This window comes from Balaenoptera musculus, chromosome X (assembly GCF_009873245.2).
Source record: "Balaenoptera musculus isolate JJ_BM4_2016_0621 chromosome X, mBalMus1.pri.v3, whole genome shotgun sequence".
NCBI lineage: Eukaryota > Metazoa > Chordata > Mammalia > Artiodactyla > Balaenopteridae > Balaenoptera > Balaenoptera musculus.
Window position 1 is genome coordinate 93233244 of NC_045806.1, and position 17620 is coordinate 93250863.

The 17620-nt window shown below is 39.4% G+C and overlaps 1 protein-coding gene across 7 annotated transcripts in view; it reads right to left on the reverse strand.

Moving 5' to 3' along the window:
• CHRDL1 (chordin like 1) overlaps positions 1-17620 on the reverse strand; it is a 117374-nt gene that overhangs the window by 98285 nt on the left and 1469 nt on the right. For all 7 annotated transcript variants that reach the window (XM_036840736.1, XM_036840735.1, XM_036840737.1 and 4 more), the window contains one exon: positions 14667-14815. In XM_036840736.1, coding sequence (XP_036696631.1) covers positions 14667-14763 — 97 coding nt within the window. In that variant the 5' untranslated portion in view covers positions 14764-14815. The remainder of the gene's footprint in view (positions 1-14666; positions 14816-17620) is intronic.

Below are 17620 nucleotides of genomic sequence, written 5' to 3' on the forward strand. Positions count from 1 at the left end.
TACATATAGAGAATCCTAAAGATGCTACCAGAAAACTACTAGAGGTAACCAACGAATTTGGTAAAGTAGCAGGATACAAAATTAATGCACAGAAATCTCTTGCATTCCTATACACGAATGATGAAAAATCTGAAAGAGAAATTAAGGAAACACTCCCATTTACCACTGCAACAAAAAGAATAAAATACCTAGGAATAAACCTACCTAAGGAGACAAAAGACCTGTATGCAGAAAATTATAAGACACTGATGAAAGAAATTAAAGATGATACAAACAGATGGAGAGATATACCCTGTTCTTGGATTGGAAGAATCAACATTGTGAAAATGACTATACTACCCAAAGCAACCTACAGATTCAACGCAATCCCTATCAAACTACCAATGGCATTTTTCTCAGAACTAGAACCAAAAATTTCACAATTTGTATGGAAACACAAAAGACCCCGAATAGCCAAAGCAATCTTGAGAAAGAAAAACGGAGCTGGAGGAATCAGGTTCCCAGACTTCAGACTATACTACAAAGCTACAGTCATCAAGACAGTATGGTACTGGCACAAAAACAGAAATATAGACCAATGGAACAGGATAGAAAGCCCAGAGATAAACCCACGCACATATGGTCCCCTTATTTTTGATAAAGGAGGCAAGAATATACAATGGAGAAAAGACAGCCTCTTCAATAAGTGGTGCTGGGAAAACTGGACAGCTACATGTAAAAGAATGAAATTAGAACACTACCTAACACCATACACAAAAATAAACTCAAAATGGATTAAAGATCTAAATGTAAGGCCAGACACTATAAAACTCTTAGAGGGAAACAAAGGCAGAACACTCTATGACATAAATTCTCTGGCATCTTTCAAGATGTTCTCCTTGTCTTTGATTTTCTGTAGTTTAAATATGATATGCCTAGGTGTAGGTTTTCTCATATTTATCTTGGTTTGTGTTCTCTGAGCTCCCTGGATCTGTGCTTTGCTGTTTGTCATTGCTTTTGGAAAATTCTCAGCCATTATTACTTCAAATATTTCCTTTGCTCCTTTCTCCTCTCCTTCTGGTATTCCTGTTACATACACGTTACATCTTTTGTAATTTTCCCACAGTTCTTGACTATTCTGTTGAATTTTTTAAATTTTTTTTTCAGCTTGGGAAGTTTCTCTTGGCATATCTTTAGCTCACTGATTCTTTCTTCAATCATGGCCAGTGTACTGATGAGCTCATCAAAAGAATTCTTCATTTCTGTTACAGTGTTTTTGATTTCTCACATTTCCTTTTGATTGTTTCTTAGAGTTTTCATCTCTCTCTTTACATTGCCCATGTACTCTTACATTTTGCCTACTTCTTTCATTAGAGTTCTTAGTACCTTAATCTTATTTATTTTAAATTCCAAGTCTGATAATTTCAAAATATCTGCCATATCTGAGCCTGGTTCTGATGCTTGATTTTTCTCTTCAGATTGATTTTTTTGTCTTTTAGCATGCCTCGTAATTTTTTGTTGCAAGTCGGACACGATGTACTGGGGAAAAGTAACTGAGGTAAGTACAGCATTAGTGTGAGATTCTATGTTAATCTAGTTAGGAGTTAGGCTAATTTTACTGTTTTTTTGTAGCCATGGTGTCAGAGGCTAAAATTTGCCTAGTGTCTTTGTTTATCCCCCCCCCACTGTTTTTGGGTTTCCCTAGTTCTCCTTCTTAAATAGTGTCTAAGGCTTGCAGTCCTTTCAATCTCCTGTTATTATACAGGACTCCAATTGATGTGGTAGTAAATTGTGGGGGAAGGAGAAGTGTTCTATAATTGTATAATTAGCTCTCAGTCTTTTAGTGATCCATGTCCCTGAGCTGTGACCTTCAAAAGTGCTAATTAACTTTGCTCCTCCCCATCAATGTAGGTGAGACAGGACAGTTAGTGGAGTTGGGTATATATTCCTTCTTCCAGGTTGGTTAGGCTCTGATAAAACCCAAATCAGGGACTTTGCTGGTGGCACAGTGATTAAGAATCCGCCTGCCAATGCAGGGGACACGGGTTTGAGCCCTGGGCTGGGAAGATCCCACATGCCACGGAGCAACTAAGCCTGTGCACCACAACTACTGAGCCTGTGCTCTAGAGCCCGTGAGACACAACTACTGAGCCCACATGCCACAACTACTGAGCCCACGTGCCACAACTACGGAAGCCCGTGTGCCTAGAGCCCATGCTCTGCAACAAGAGAAGCCACTGCAAGGAGAAGCCCATGCACCAGAACAAGGAGTAGCCCCTGCTTGCCGCAGCTAGAGAAAGCCCCCGTGCAGCAACAAAGACCCAACGCAGTCAAAAAAAATAAAAATAAATAAATAAATAAATTTATTTTTAAAAAAATCAGTTAGGCTCTGGTAAAATCACTTCCCTTGAGGCCAGGCCTTAGTTATGGAGAACAAAGAGCTCTGGGCTTATTTCAGAATGGTTACCTTTTTCCTCCTCTACCTGAAACAGTTAGGAATTTTTCACCAAACCTGAGAACCTGGTGGGGATCCTGTAGGTAAAACTCATGAAGAAAGAGTTTTTCTCTCCCAAGCTAGAACATGCTCCTTTGCCAGCAATTAGTCAATTACCTGCTAAGTGCTCCTACCACGATCCATCAGTGGTAACTGTATTAGCCTGTCTTTCCAGTTTTCACAGTAAAAAACACAAGGCAGTTTGCCCTGTGACCTCAACTTTCTGATTCATTTAAGAGGAGTTGTTGATTTTCACTTCCTTAAGCTTTTTGCTTATGGGAGTGACAACTTCGAAGCTCTTTACATGTCAGACCAAAAACTGGAAGTTCTTTCTAGTCTCTAGTCTCTTTTCTGTGCATAAAGGTGTATAAAGTTTTTTATTATAAAATTAACAGCATATACAGTATATTGGGTTGGCCAAAAAGTTCGTTCCGTTTTCCCATTACAGTTTTTCCATTATGGGAAAACCTGAACGAACTATTTGGCCAACCCAATACATTTTGTAAACTACATTCTAAAATTAACACATTGTGGACGTTTTTGTGCCATTAAATATTTCCCCCATACCACATGCCTAGTAACATGATTCTCCACTAACATAGTTGAACCATAATTTCTTAACCCATCCCCTATTGGGGGTTATCAAATTGTTTCCTTCTCTTTCTTTTTAAAAAAATTCCATGAAAAATATCTTCGTATATAAGGACTTCCCTGGCAGTCCAGTGGTTAAGGCTCTGCACTTCCACTGCAGGGGGCCCGGGTTCGATCCCTGGTCAGGGAACTAAGATCCCACATGCCATGCGGTGTGGCCAAAATATAAATAAATTAAAAATATATATGTTCTTGGATATAAACCAATGTATGCAATACTGGTTATTTTCTTAATATAAATCCTTAGAAGTAGATTTATTGGGTCAAAGGTTTTCAATGCTTTTAAACTCCTGATCTGCATTGTCAAGCTGCCTTCCAGAGAAACTACACTAATTTATTTTCCAATTGCAGTGTGTGAAAATGTTGAACACAGGATATTTTAATTGCTTAAAACTTTGCAAATTTGGTGAGGGAAGTGGAAACAATATTTCTTTTTTTCTTTATCAGGAAGGTTGAATACATATTCATTTCTAGTAACTTTTTATTTCCCCTTTTATGATATTACCATTATTATTATTAATATTGTTATATTAAGCTATATTCCTGGACTAAATGCAAGTGCTCAAAGCCATTTATTAATTAAAAGAACTCAGAAAAATCAAAATTACTTTGTAGACATAACTTGTATATTTTTCAGCCAAGTCTTAGGAATACAATTTTCTTGGTACACACACAAATTAGACTTCTGCTCCATGGTGTTCTAGAATGGAGTAGGAAAGATTTTTAACAATCCCTGCATCTTTAACTGAGGAGAGACAATCACGAATTTCCCAAAACAAACATCTAAATGAGGCACCTTTTGCAAACTTCCACATGTTGGTGAGAGGAGAATGACTGTTTCTCTATAATAAATTTATAATCTAAATGACAAACACCTAAGTTATTTGTATTTCATATATACAACTTATCTAGACATTTCAAAAAGAATCTGAGTATATGCTTAGAAGCAAATCCATGAAGGAGCCTACTTAAGTGGCATTATTAGGCTAGCATAAATTGTCTTACTAGTATGGTTCTTCAGCCACTTACCTTGGATGGAAGTAAGCTAGAAATTACTTTGTCGATTTAAATCCGCATCGCAAATTAAGATGGAAGCTTGTGTATTATGTATTTGATTCTGGATTATTCTGTCAGAAATAATTAGCTCACTCAGAAGTTGACATCAGATCTACCTACTAAAAATATGAAATTGGATGAGCTTTCATTATCAGCGATGTGATCTACATGGCTGTGTGATTTATTCCTTTCTTGACGAAAAAGAAATGGGATAATAAAAGATAAGGACCCCTGAAAGATTAAGCAAGCACTAAAATAAGACATGCTATCAAAAAATGGGTTTCAAGTGCATTTATATATTTTTAATACTCACATCCAAATTGTTAAAGATTCTAACTTGCAGGAAAGTCTGTTTCCAAAGGAACAGTATACAGCGATGCCACAAGGAGGGTATTCTTTACATATACCTTTTAAGCAAGTTGCTATCATTTCTCTGAAATATCTTTAAGACAGGTTATTTCATGGACACTATTAAATGGATCCTTTCAGTATACCTGAGCTCACCACTATTCATGAAAACCACAGATAATTCAAAGAACTTGCTTTAGCCAATAGATTCTGTTTGCCCCAAATTCAGCCTCTAAAGAGTATTGCTAGACAATGTGTGAAACTGAGTGATCTAAATTTTCCTTCTCAAATTTGGCTCAAAGGCTAAGGAAGTAGATGATAAATGTAAAAAGGAGCCAAGGAACCAGGTCCTGAAAAACATAGAGCCAGATGAGAATGATGATAATAGTAATAACAAAAACAACAACAAAATTTGTTGAACACTTCCTATGAGCCAGGCTCTGTTCTAAGGGTTTCACATCCATAAATTCACTAAATTCTCACCACAACCCTACAAGGTAGATCGCATTATTAGCCCCATTTTACAGATGCGGAATCTGAGGCACAGGGAGGTTTGGTAACTTGCCTAAGTTGACATGACTAGTCAATATATGGAGCTGGAATTCAAACCTCAATAGTCTGGCCTCAGAGCCAAGGATTGGAACCACTATAGCATTTTGCCTGTCTTGCTACATGGTTGTAAGGTGCATGTCACCCACTTTCAGAACTTGAAAAATAATGGGCTTCCACACATTCTGGCCTAACTTTTTCTCAAAATACCCTTCCACCCTACCTTTGAGACACAGCTTTGCTCACCTTTTAAAGAATCAGGTGTTGTCTGTAGTGAAGTCAAGTTATGCTCAAATAGATTATATGAGATGGTACAGCTGGCAGACTTCATTTTGCATTTTTTTGGTATCCATCTCAATGATAAATCATAAAGTATGAAATAGTGCCCATGCTTTCAAAGGCTATGAAATCTAGTTGGGAAGACAAGAGTACCCCAGCTAAAGGTTCTTTTTCATTCTCTTTATACCTATCAGCACTTTCCTCATAATACTCACATGGCATTTATCTCATATTACGATACTAGTGTCTTACAAGCTATGCATCTTGAGGATGAAAATATCTTACTCAAACAGTAACTTTGGAGAGAAACCCGACCATAAATGCAAATATAATGGTCTTCATCAAGTACCTTGGTCCTATTACCTCAGAAACATGGGATTTTGCCAATTATGCCCCAGACAGAAATCCACTTATTCCTGGAAGGAGCAAATTCAGGAACTGAAGGCAGAGACAAGGAGCTAAACAGTAACGTCACTGGTGCTATTAAACAATGCTTCTGTAATTACTGACACTGATTTTTTTTCAATTACATAGCAATTACATTCATTACATATAATCTTTAAGACATTTTTTTTACCATGGCTGTCCAAGATTGAGCGGTTAGCACAATTATAGCTGATCTTTCCATGAGTACACCGAACAATGATCAATTTTCAGAAACTACGATGAAGTCCATTTCAGCACATGCTTATAAGTCTGAACTTTTAAAAACTTTCTGCCGTCACCCAGGAGTGAACTTCATGAGTTACACAGCATCACTGACCACACCTAAAGTTCCAGTATATCATCTTGTACAAGAAGCACAAGTGAGTTGATTTTATTGAAACAATGATGCCTCGCCAACTTCTAGGAGATATAGGCAAGAAAAGTAAGCTTATCACTTGCCAGTACCTGAGAGATACCAGCTGGAGGATTCATGACTTACCACTAACTCATGGTATCTGTTGAGTAGAACTTGATCCCAAAGGAATTCCAACTAACATTTGAGATGGACCTTCAACCTGCATCATCATAGCTATTTTTCAAATGGTTCAGCTGGCCCTAATTAAAAGTGGCAATCCCTGCTACTTTAGGGGCCCCTGTTAACAGAAACAATGATGACAAAAAGTAAACAACAGAGATGTGCCACTATGCCATCAATGTTTTGCCTAACCATTACTGTCTAGCACCCAGGACTAGGTCAAAAGGTCAATAACTTCATCACCAGTCTAAAGGCAAGAAAATATTCCCACGAGCTGTTTTCGATAAGAGCTATTACCGTAGACACATCATCATGTAAGTATTACAATAATATTTATTTTATTATAACACATACAGTCAGTAGAAAGGGAGAGATGAATCTTTGCTGTTCATTATATGAGAGGACAAATCAAGTAAACAAATTCCTTAAGAATTTATTTTTTTTAAAAAAAGACTACTATAATAGTGAAGGAAAAATTAAAAGCCCAAGTACTTTCCTTCTGTCATTCATCAAACTTGAAGCAGAATGGAGGAAGGGCAGGATGTCGTAGTTACTACAGAAAAAAAGGGTCCTACTTCTCTGGAAATTGGGTTTCTAGAATTGAAGTCTCAGTCAGATTTCCTCAGGGCTTTAAGACTTCACGTCCAGGCTGTGGAAGCCAATGAAAAAGGAAAGTCAGGAAAAAGCCAAGTTCTTCACTTTGAGTATACAGCTTATTCCTCTTTATCTGGGGGTTAATTATCTTATTCCTATTTGTTGGATCATTCGTCCAAAATCAATTCAACTTAATATATATTGAGTGGCCTATGCACAGCATGGCCTTCCCACTACCAGCCTTTTCTACTAGCTTTTCTATTAGCAGGTGGGCAGACTCAATGAGAAGAAAAGAGTCCATATTTCAAAGAGGTTTGACAGTTGAACAAGGCGACATTATTGGCTAAGTTGAGAAATGGAGATTTTCCATGAAATTTCAATTCATTGTGCCCTTCTATCTCCCATTAACATGGATAACTGGGACTTGATGGTATTCTCATTAGTCTTTACTATGAGGCCATGGGAGATCCTTTTACAGAAAGGCTGTTCAGCTGGTGAAACCTGATCTGAATAATTTTTCTGGCTAAAATCATCTCTTACTTGTCATCTGGCATAGGACTTTGGGCAAAAATCAAAGCTCTTCTTCGAAAAAAAACAAATTGTTTTTTCTATCAGCACCTCAGCTGCACAAGTCTCTGCTAAAAGGGGTTTACTTTCTGCTTCGTCAAGAATTCAAGTTGTGCTCTCGAACTTTTCACAACAGAATCAACTTTGCATGTTCTGCAACTGGCATCTAAAATATTCAGCTTTCGCTTTAGACAACATGAGTTATATCTCCACTACAGGTGCATTTTAGAGAATCAGTCGTTAATTGGCATAATAAACCAAATTCACTACAAGACAGTGCTTCATTTTTATAAAATAATATGTATGTACAGCTGAGCATAGAAAAAAAGACTAGAAGTCTATATGCCAATTAACCATGATTAACGTAAATGTTGAGATTACCAATGACTTTTGTTTTCCTAATACTTTTATGTACTTCTGAATGTTAAAAAATGAGCATATGGGCCTTCCCTGGTGGCGCAATGGTTAAGAATCCGCCTGCCAATGCAGGGAACACGGGTTCGAGCCCTGGTCCGGGAAGATCGTACATGCCGCAGAGCAGCTAAGCCCGTGCGCCACAACTACTGAGCCTGAGCTCTAGAGCCCGCGAGGCAAAACTACTGAAGGCCACGCACCACAACTACTGAAGCCTGCACGCCTAGAGCCTATGCTCCACCAACAAGAGAAGCTACCGCAATGAGAAGCCCGCACCCCGCAAGGAAGAGTAGCCCCTGCTCGCCACAACCAGAGAAAGCCCACGTGCAGCAACAAAGACCCAAAAGCCAAAAATAAATAAATAAAGAGTTGTCTCAGGTATATTTTTTTTAAAAAATGAGCATCTGTTTTTAAATAGAAAAAATCACGTTAATATAAACTTTGCTTAGGGCACCTGATAATTGACAATCCAGTCTAGTAGACATATTAAACAACCATTTGTATAACATTTACATGTTCTAGCCTTCAATTAACTTATATCATCCAAAGTTAAAATATCTGGACCACTTTTCCTTAGCACTTACAGAAAGACTTTTACTGAGTTAAAATTTAATACTTGCCCTCTTTCTTTACAGAGGGTTAATAAAGAAATGCCGAACACACTTCTTCTCTCTTCTATGAAATTAAGGTTACAGTTGGTGTCTTTGTACCACCCAGAATGTGCTTCATGCAAACATCCCATCATTAATACTGTTTGAGTAAGTGGGAGGTGGGAAATAAATCTCTATAGATGAAACTGTAATTTTCTCTTGCCCACCAATGGAAAGTTTCTCTTTTTATCTCTTCAGGAATCATAAGCCAATTTAGAATGTGAATAATGTACCAAAGCAGGTGTTCAGAACATCTACCCTTTCTACTTTCCTCAGATTGCCTCCATTTTTTTTTTCATCTTTTAAAAAGTCATCTTGCAACTATTCTTTCATATATAACCTGTATCTAATCTTTTTAGAAGTAGGCAGGCTATAAATCTTAAATGAATAAAATACTCTTTGCAACAATCTTGTGTCAATGATAAAAGTCCGGGTGTGCTCCAAGTACCTAAAACCAGAGCCTTGGTTTCCCTTGTCCCACCTCCACAACCCCTATTCTGGCATCCTTTAGTGTGCTGTCCAGAAAGCAAGAATTCCTCTCAGTTAGAGAGTAGAGAATCTTTAATTCAGAGAGAGCATGAATGACTCAACCAATACCACACAGCAAGCAACAGAACTGACCAGAAACCAGGTTCCCCTGACTTAAAGCACAGTCCACTCGCCATTAGACTATGAGGACATTCCAATCCTACTGAGAAGTCAGGGAAATCTAAGACGTGTGGACATAAAGGCACATATTTTTAACCTTCCTCACAAATTTCCTTTGGCTTAGCTTATTTAGGTTCCAGAATAACTTTAGCCCTAGTCTCTGTCTTTGAACTCCCCAATAGTATACTGCCTCTCTTAGGAATTCTGGTTACAGAGTTCTTTATTCATTTACTCGGTTCATCTCATGTGTTAAGTGGCTGCCATGTGCAAAGGACTGGGCTTCTGTTCAAGAGAATGCACTGGCTTCCTCAGAGAACTGCTAGACACAAACTGGTGTAGTGAACAGAACACTGAACTTGGAGACCTGGGTTTTCATTCTGGCGCTGCCTTGGACTTGCTGTCTGGCCTTGTACAAAGTCACTTGACCTCACTGGGTTTCAAGTTTCTCATCTGAAAATTAAGGGGATCATATCATTTGGCTTGCAAGAGAGTTACTTGAATCGCTACCACTTTTTAAAGACTGTGTGCCAGCCACTGTCGCAAAGCACTCTGTGTGAGCAGTTTCACCAGTTCTTCAAATGACCATGCTGACGGTCAATGCGCTATTTTTCCCCAACTGTACTGATAAGACCACTGAAGCTGGAAAGATTAAGCAACGTTCCCAAGGGAAGTAAGAAAGTCACGGAGCTGGGGTTTGGATCTACATGGACTCCAGAGCTTCCATACCCAACCCCACTGGGCCCCCGCCCAGTATAAAAAATAATTATGAACATACTTTGAAAAGCGTTAAGCTATCTAATTTTAAGGTATTCTTCATCTATTCTACTTCCATCTATTTAAACCCCTAAGATGTCAACGGGTCTACTCTTCTGCTAGCTTCTTTCTCTTGTCAAAAAAATCACCTCGAACGTCCAAGTGAGAATCTAGAGGTGCAAAACTCAAGCCTTTCTCGTTGGCTTTCACAATAAAGAGGCTGGGTAGGCCCCATAAAGCCATGGTCCCCATGTCTCAAATGTTCTAAGTATCCTCTTCCTTCCCTTCACTCTTGTGGGGACTCACCCTTCCTGGGAAGTTCAGAGGCCTATTTTCAAGCAAATACAAATGTTGGAAGCTTTTCTCCTGAGGAGAAAAATGAATGAGAATCTAGTCCCTTGGAAGATCCAGCTAACTCACCTTATAAAGCAGGAATGGACGCCATGAAATACACGAACAATTTCTCTCCCCAGGACGACTGCCAGCCTTGGCACAGGCTGGTCCATTTGAAATACGTAATTGAATATTCTTAACAACTCAATTCTTCGACCTCACTTTGATCAATAGTTCATTACCTAAGTCAGAATTGCCAAAAGAGGCAAACCCTTCAGCCTGTTTGTCCTATATTTGCATGAATATTAAGCACTGAATGTTATGCTTCTTTGAACTTCAAAAGAGCTTCCTGGCCTCTTTTGACTACAACTTTAACAACAGAGCATAATGGAGTTACACAAAGACCTTATCCCGGCTAAAGACCTCAAACCTTGCTGCTTCTGGACAGTAACAAACTTTTATATAAGCCATAAATGGCTCATTCATCCACTGTGATGCACCGTCAGTATTTCCTGGGTTCCTGAACCTGTTTTCCCTCCTGTGAGAGCAAGGGAATTCTGGCTAATTAGCTACTAGCAAGTGGTAGCACCCACTTCTACTTTTCCTGGTGCAAACAGCTTTCTGCAATTAAAGCGTTTTCTCCAGACCCCCTCAGATTCTACACCAATTGAGTGAGCATCTTTGACCATAACAGCATTCCCCCTCATTCCACCCTGATGCCTAAAACAGGAGAGCAAACAGGCTACAAGAGCATCTGCCTTGACCTAGAAACTTACACTCGAACCAGCCCGTGAAAAATCAAAAACCTTGGCTTCCTTGCGTAAAATGGTATCAGGGAACAAAGAGAGACGGGAAGCTTTATTAACCTTACACTTACATGTTTCCTGAAGTTTTTCTAGTTTTTTTTTTTAATTAAAAAAAAAAAAACCTCTTTTTACTCCTTCCACTCCCATACCTATACCCTTCTCTAGAACTCGACGGTAGAAATATGGGAAACAAGATGCCCTTTTACTTTAAAGGACTTTTACCTGTTGTAAAAGTAGTATTTGCCAATTGTGGAAACTTTGTAATAAAGAGAAGTACAAAAATGAACAAAAGTAACAGTCGTGCACCTATCACCCAGAGATAAAAAATTAGTTCCCTATTGCACACCATGCATGAATATAAATTTCAGATAGAACAGAGAATTATGGGTAAAACCCCAAATTATGGAAGCAGTAGAAGAAAATACAAGAATATGGAGTGGGAGGGAATTCCCTCATGGTCCAGTGGTTAGGACTCCTCGCTTCCACTGCAGGGGGCACGGGTTCAATCCCTGGTCAGGGAACTAAGATCCCGCATGCCGCACAGGGCAGCCATAAAGGAAATGAACGACAGATCTGACTACAAGAAAATTTAAAACTTCTGTATGGGAAAGTACAACTTATACAAAGTTTAAATCAAATGGCAGACTGGGAAAATAATATGTGAAATACAAAAGTTAATAAAAACATTTGATGTTATGTTAATAAATAAGCTTTTGCAAATCAATAAGACATGCACCCAAATGAAAGCCAATTCAGTGAAGAAATACAATTGAATTAAAAATAATTGAAAAGATACTCCAGTAATAGGAAAATATCACAACAAAACTGAAATATTATTTCCCCTATTAAACTGGCCCTAAAATACAAAGATTAATAATACTTTCAGTGAAGGAATTAGAAATGGACATGCATACAAAGATGGTGGAAGCATAAATTGATACAACTTTTTTTGAAGGAAATTTGACAGTTCTTACCAAGATTAAAACTGAACATACACTTTGACCTAACAGTTACTCACAAATACTTGCCTAAGTGCCTCAAGGCATCCATTAATGCCTTACTTATAATAATAGCAAAAACTGGAAACAACCTAAATATCTACAAATAGGGACTGGTTAAACAAACCATGGCACACTCATATAATTGGGAACTATGTAGACATTAGAAAGAATATGGTACTGTTACACTGCAATGTTCTGACATGGAAGGATGTCCTGGACACACTGCTGAATAAAAGCAGGTTACAGAAAAAAATACATATACTATCCAATTTTTGTAAAAGAAAAAACGCTACAGACATTTATATGTGTTTTTATAACACACAGAGAAAAGAGTTTGGAAGAACACACAGCAAACTATTAGTAACGGTCATCCCTGGGGAGTGGGATGGGTGTTGAGAGATACAGGTTCTTTATGAAGTTCAGATACTTTCATATGATTTTGTACAATGAGTATTATTAATTTTATAATTTAAGAAACTTTAAAATAAGTTAATATAAGCATTTTCCCGGGCTATCAAATTTTCAATAAGCAGTGTTTGAATGGTAGCATAATAGTACATTACATGGATCATTTATGTAATCATTCCCCACTGCTTCTAACTTCTCTTAGAGCTGTAATATAAATCTCTGTGCATGTAGAGTGTGTGTGTGTGTGTGTGTGTGTGTGTGTGTGTGTGTGTGTGTGTATCAAGGCAGCATACCTAGGGCATTTGCTTTGAGAGCTTCCTTTTAGTGGAGGTAACTTTGCACATGTCTTCGAGACGGTTAGCTTGGGTGTGGCCACAAAGAATGATGCTGAGTGGCTCATTCAGGGAATGACCATGACCTTAGCCTCATTATCTGACTATAAGCCTGAAGCACTAGACCAGAACTGGTCCCCTAGGCCATCTGTTACATGATCATTTTGACACCAACTGAGTATCAAAGGGGCTTGGGACAGGCTCATAAGCAGTAGGAAATGTCAGAGAGTGATAGTTTTGGCGGTCTGTCAATCATTTTTCAATCATATTTTTCTTTGGTTTGTCAGTTAAGCTCTAAGTTGCATGGACAATATTCCTCAATTCTTCACGAATATGGAAGGCTTCCCAGAAGAGATGGTCTTCTAACAGTTGCAAGCTTCCACATGCTGCCAATAAGTCCAGAAGGGAAGTTTCTTCCTAAGAGAGGAAGGATTTTTAAGCCCAGCTGCTTGTGAGCTTAGCTGAGAATGGATGGACAACTTTTCTATCATATCCACTTAAATCAAGGAGGACTTCTGGAAGAGGAGGGTTCTGAGGTCGACTACATATTCAAGTAGAAGGAGAAGGAGGTCGGTTGAGGACTGCAAGAGAAGAGGCTGATCCAAGCTTCCTTACCGATCCCGTGTCCTGCTAAACTTCCTTCTGTGCCTCGATCATACTAGATATCACCACGGATTACTCATGTTTAAAAGCCTAATCAAAAGCACTATTTCTCCCAGGAAGGAGACTCACTTTACTATGAAAATCGTAGTGGGGCAGAAACACAGGTAACAATGGAACAGGTTTGGCACTGTTCTCCCTGTCAGCAAGCCTCATGCCTGATATATTTAACTTATGCTGATAAAGGAGATAAATGTTTAAGTGATGGGCTTCAGATGCTGTTTCAGCTCCTACCAAGCATAGTTGCACAGTTCCTTCTCATGAATAAGTTCAGTGGAGCAGAGAATGCCCCTCTTGGACCAGTTCCACTTTGTGCTTCTTTTGATGCAGCCAAAAAGGGGAACTAGAGCGATGGCTTTTCCTTCAAATTTAGGGCCAGGGTCCACCTCAGAGGTGACTGCAAGTGGCCCAAAGAAGGTGAGGCTCACAGTGGGCAAAGGCAAGCAGAAAGCTCCTAACAAGAGCAGAGGTGTCAACGGTTACTCATAAATCTCCCAAATGTGGCTGCGAGGAGGGTTAATTACCCCCCTTTCCTGCCACTCTGCTTTCTCCAATGTGTCAGCCCATCACACGGATCGCTGACTTTCTAGAAATATTCCCTGGCTTTGCGGGGACGTTCCTTTCAATAAATGGCATCCAATTTGCTCACGGTCCCTGGAATCTCAATTTCCTCAAAGGATTTTTCATCTCAACCCAGTTCATGTGAAGGTTTTTTCCTTCTTCGTTTTTCAGCAGAAGGGAAGAGGCAGAGCCTGCTCTACTTTTTTCTTTTTTTTTTCTTTTTTCTTTTTGGTGTTATTCTTTTTCATAAACTGAAAACCTTTGCTGAAGAGTCTGAAATTTGGGAAAAAATCCAGCTCATCTGTCAGATATTTCAAGAATTACGTAAAATGGAATGAGATTTGTACAGTTTAGAACAGGAAAAGGAAAATAGGCTAATGTGTCATGTGTTCTATGAGATGAAAACTATATGATAATCAGAAAAACAGCCCCAAATTTAGTTAGCCCGATTCAAAGCTCTCATTCTTTTACCAACTCAGGCATAAACCAGTAACATTCACTTTCTTCTCTTAGAATAATGGCATGGCCACATTTGGGCTAAATCACAATCACTTCAGATTATAATCACATTTTCAAAGAAATTACAAGAAAGTATCTTGTTTTTTAAACTCAAGACACTTACGTTTTACTTGCTCTGTTTTGCTTCCTTCTAGGAAAAGAAAGAACAGCAACAAGGAGAAGATGTATCTCATGCCTCCCATCTTCCACTTTTTTCTCATTCTGGCCACTGCAAAAGGCAACTTGAAACTTTCAGGGCCCTGTGTACTCAAGCTGTTGGGAAGAAAGCAGAAGAAAAGACTTAGAACAGATCCTCTGGAACTGATGGAGATCTCTGATGCTTAGGCTCCTAACTTGCTGGGGAAAAAGTGCTGGAGAGTTTACATAAGTGCAAGCATTGTTTTTCTGCTAAGAAAAGAGAACTTGCCTCTCCTGTCTTGCAAAGACTGTGGGGAGAAATTCAAGTGGATGAACATACATTCCTATCCAACGCTGAGGCTAAATCCTTGCAGGCAAGTCATAGGAAAGTAAAAATAAATTTTGAAATCCTCATTTCTAAGGGAATTAAAGTTGATTTCTCAAGAGATTTTCTTTGGGAGAAAAGGGAAACTGGGGTTTGCAAAATGGCCATTTTGGCAAACAAAAATAATAGGCAGTGACCCAAACAATTTCTGAAATGAAAGTTAACTGATCTTAGCTTCAAGACTACCGTTATTACTAATCCTTCAGGGATGAGGCACGAGTGATCAATGTTTCTTCTGTGTCTCCTATGAGATCTATAAGGATCTTCGGTTTGGGTACTTATGTTAGAAAAGATAGATGTAATTAGCAAATGGATGCAATTTAAACACCTGAATGGTTTAGGCATATTCCTCTCACATGAAGTCCCTTGTGAAATGGAAATTTAAAATGGACCATTTTTAAGGGATAGTGGGCAAACTTAAACAGGTAATGTGTTCACATTGCATCACCATGCAAAAGACCATCAAAAAAGCACCTACAATTCTTAAAAATAGGAGACATGCATTTCCAGTCTAAGGGGTGGAAATCTTAAACCTTTTGAGCCTCAGAACACGGAAGGTTTGCTATAGCTCATATCCAAACACAGGTCATTTCCATAGACTTTAGAGTTGGCAAAACTCTTCCAATGGGTGATTTGAAAATATTTAAATAATTCGAGAAACACCACATTTCCATCTGGGGTTAACATTGGATGGGAACTGAGCTCAACGATCTTTTCAGAGGGTCCAACCTAAATATTGAGTATAGCGAGCTGGATGGAATGCAAGATGATCATTCCGGAGAGCTGAATTGTCTTTGGGCCATGATGTGGATGCCACGGCTCTTACTTTAAACGCTGTGAAGTTGGCCAGGTAATTTAAAATCCATTGTTTCAAATTACGAGTATGCAACCAAAGAAAAACTGTCCATAGAGAATAAGTTATGCTATCAGCCAGGATTTGCAGAACTGGTCTGCCTCTCTACGTCCTCCCTGCTCCTTAAACAAGGATAAATTCTCCTGGGACGTGTTCCTAGCCTTCCAAAGACCTGGGTTCTCATGTCTTGGTCCCCTCTGTGAGCTTCTGGCCCAGCTTCAATCACTGGAATGTCTACCTCTGTCCTCTGAGAGTTACCAGGTTCCACTGAAGCAAATCATTTCCACGAACGCTTTAACACAGCTCCTCATCCCAGCGAGGCTCTTCCTGAGCCTACTTTAATAAGCTTATCCCCCAAGCCTCCAAATGAGAAAGATTTTTTTTTTTAACCGCTGAAATCCAATTTATCACAATCGCAATGGGTCTCAGGGGGGATTTCTGAAACCACGGTTTTCGGGTCTCCCCACGCAAGAACCAACCGGGTTGTTTTTCTTGTACAATAGTTGGGTGATTCGGTGAACAGTAGCATTGCCTCATAATTCAAGCTGGCAAGAAAACGGCTCTTAGAATTTTTTTTTGCTTTTCTTGGGTCTCAACTAATGGTATGAGCAAAGAGAAAAGTTGGTGACTAGAGAGCAATTAATCTCTTTTGGCGTTCCTGTCATCTGTGTGGCCTCCCCGGCTGGGATGTAGAACATCAGAAAAGGAATCTCTTTATAAATAATCACTTCTGATTTACAAGATCCTGAAGTCCTGCCTTTGTATTCTGTGCGGAGCTATAAACCTGGAAGAGTTCCCTCCCCAGGTCTCCGTTCAATTTCTCTTTATCGCTTTAACTTTTTCTTTTGGGGGAGGGGGGCAGTTCAAGACATTTGTTGGGGCTGCAGCAATAAACACCAGCAAGCATTGCTCAGCAAGCATGCCCACTCTTACACTTGCAAAGAGCCAAACTGTCCTTAATTTTTCAAATTACACTTTGACCCAGTTAACTGGAGTTATTTCGGTATTAACTCTCTGTCTGCTTCACACAGGCCGTTGTGCCGTTGAACTTGCACTGGCTCTTTTACAGGTTACTTAGAAATGTAGCCATTGACATATTTTGGGGGCATCCAGGCCCCAACAAGAAAACAACAAAGAAAACAAAACTCTGGGACTAACACTGCAGAGTGGGAGAGGGTGAGTGGGCTTCGCAAGAGAAAAAGAAACAGGTCAGAACCTAAAGGAATGTATCCATTAAGGTGCCTCCGTGAAACAAGAAATTCACAAAGTTCATTTGCATCAAGCAAAGGGACCAAGGGCTCCTTGCCAGGCTGGGGCTGCAAGGCAATCTGGGCCATCAAGTGTCAGGGGTCTGTCGGTTCACAGGAGAGGTCTCCTGGGTAGAACAGAACCAGAGACGATCCCAAAGGAAGGCTAAGGGATGAGCACATCGGCCAGCTCTTCAGGACCCACAGTGTTTCTTTAATCCTGCCAAGAGGCTTCAATGCCCTTGCAATCTCACATTCGCTATCATCTGTGGGACAGCCTCCAGTGTAACAATTCTCTTTCCAACAAACAATGTGAAGACACTGGATTCTCAGGCCCGTGTCCATCAGCTAAAATCCTCTCCCCGGTCTACCACCCAACAAGAAAAGCTCGGTTCACTGGTGAACTGACAGCTTCAGGCCAGGGTGTCTCTCTGGTCTGAGTCGAGATGCCTTCA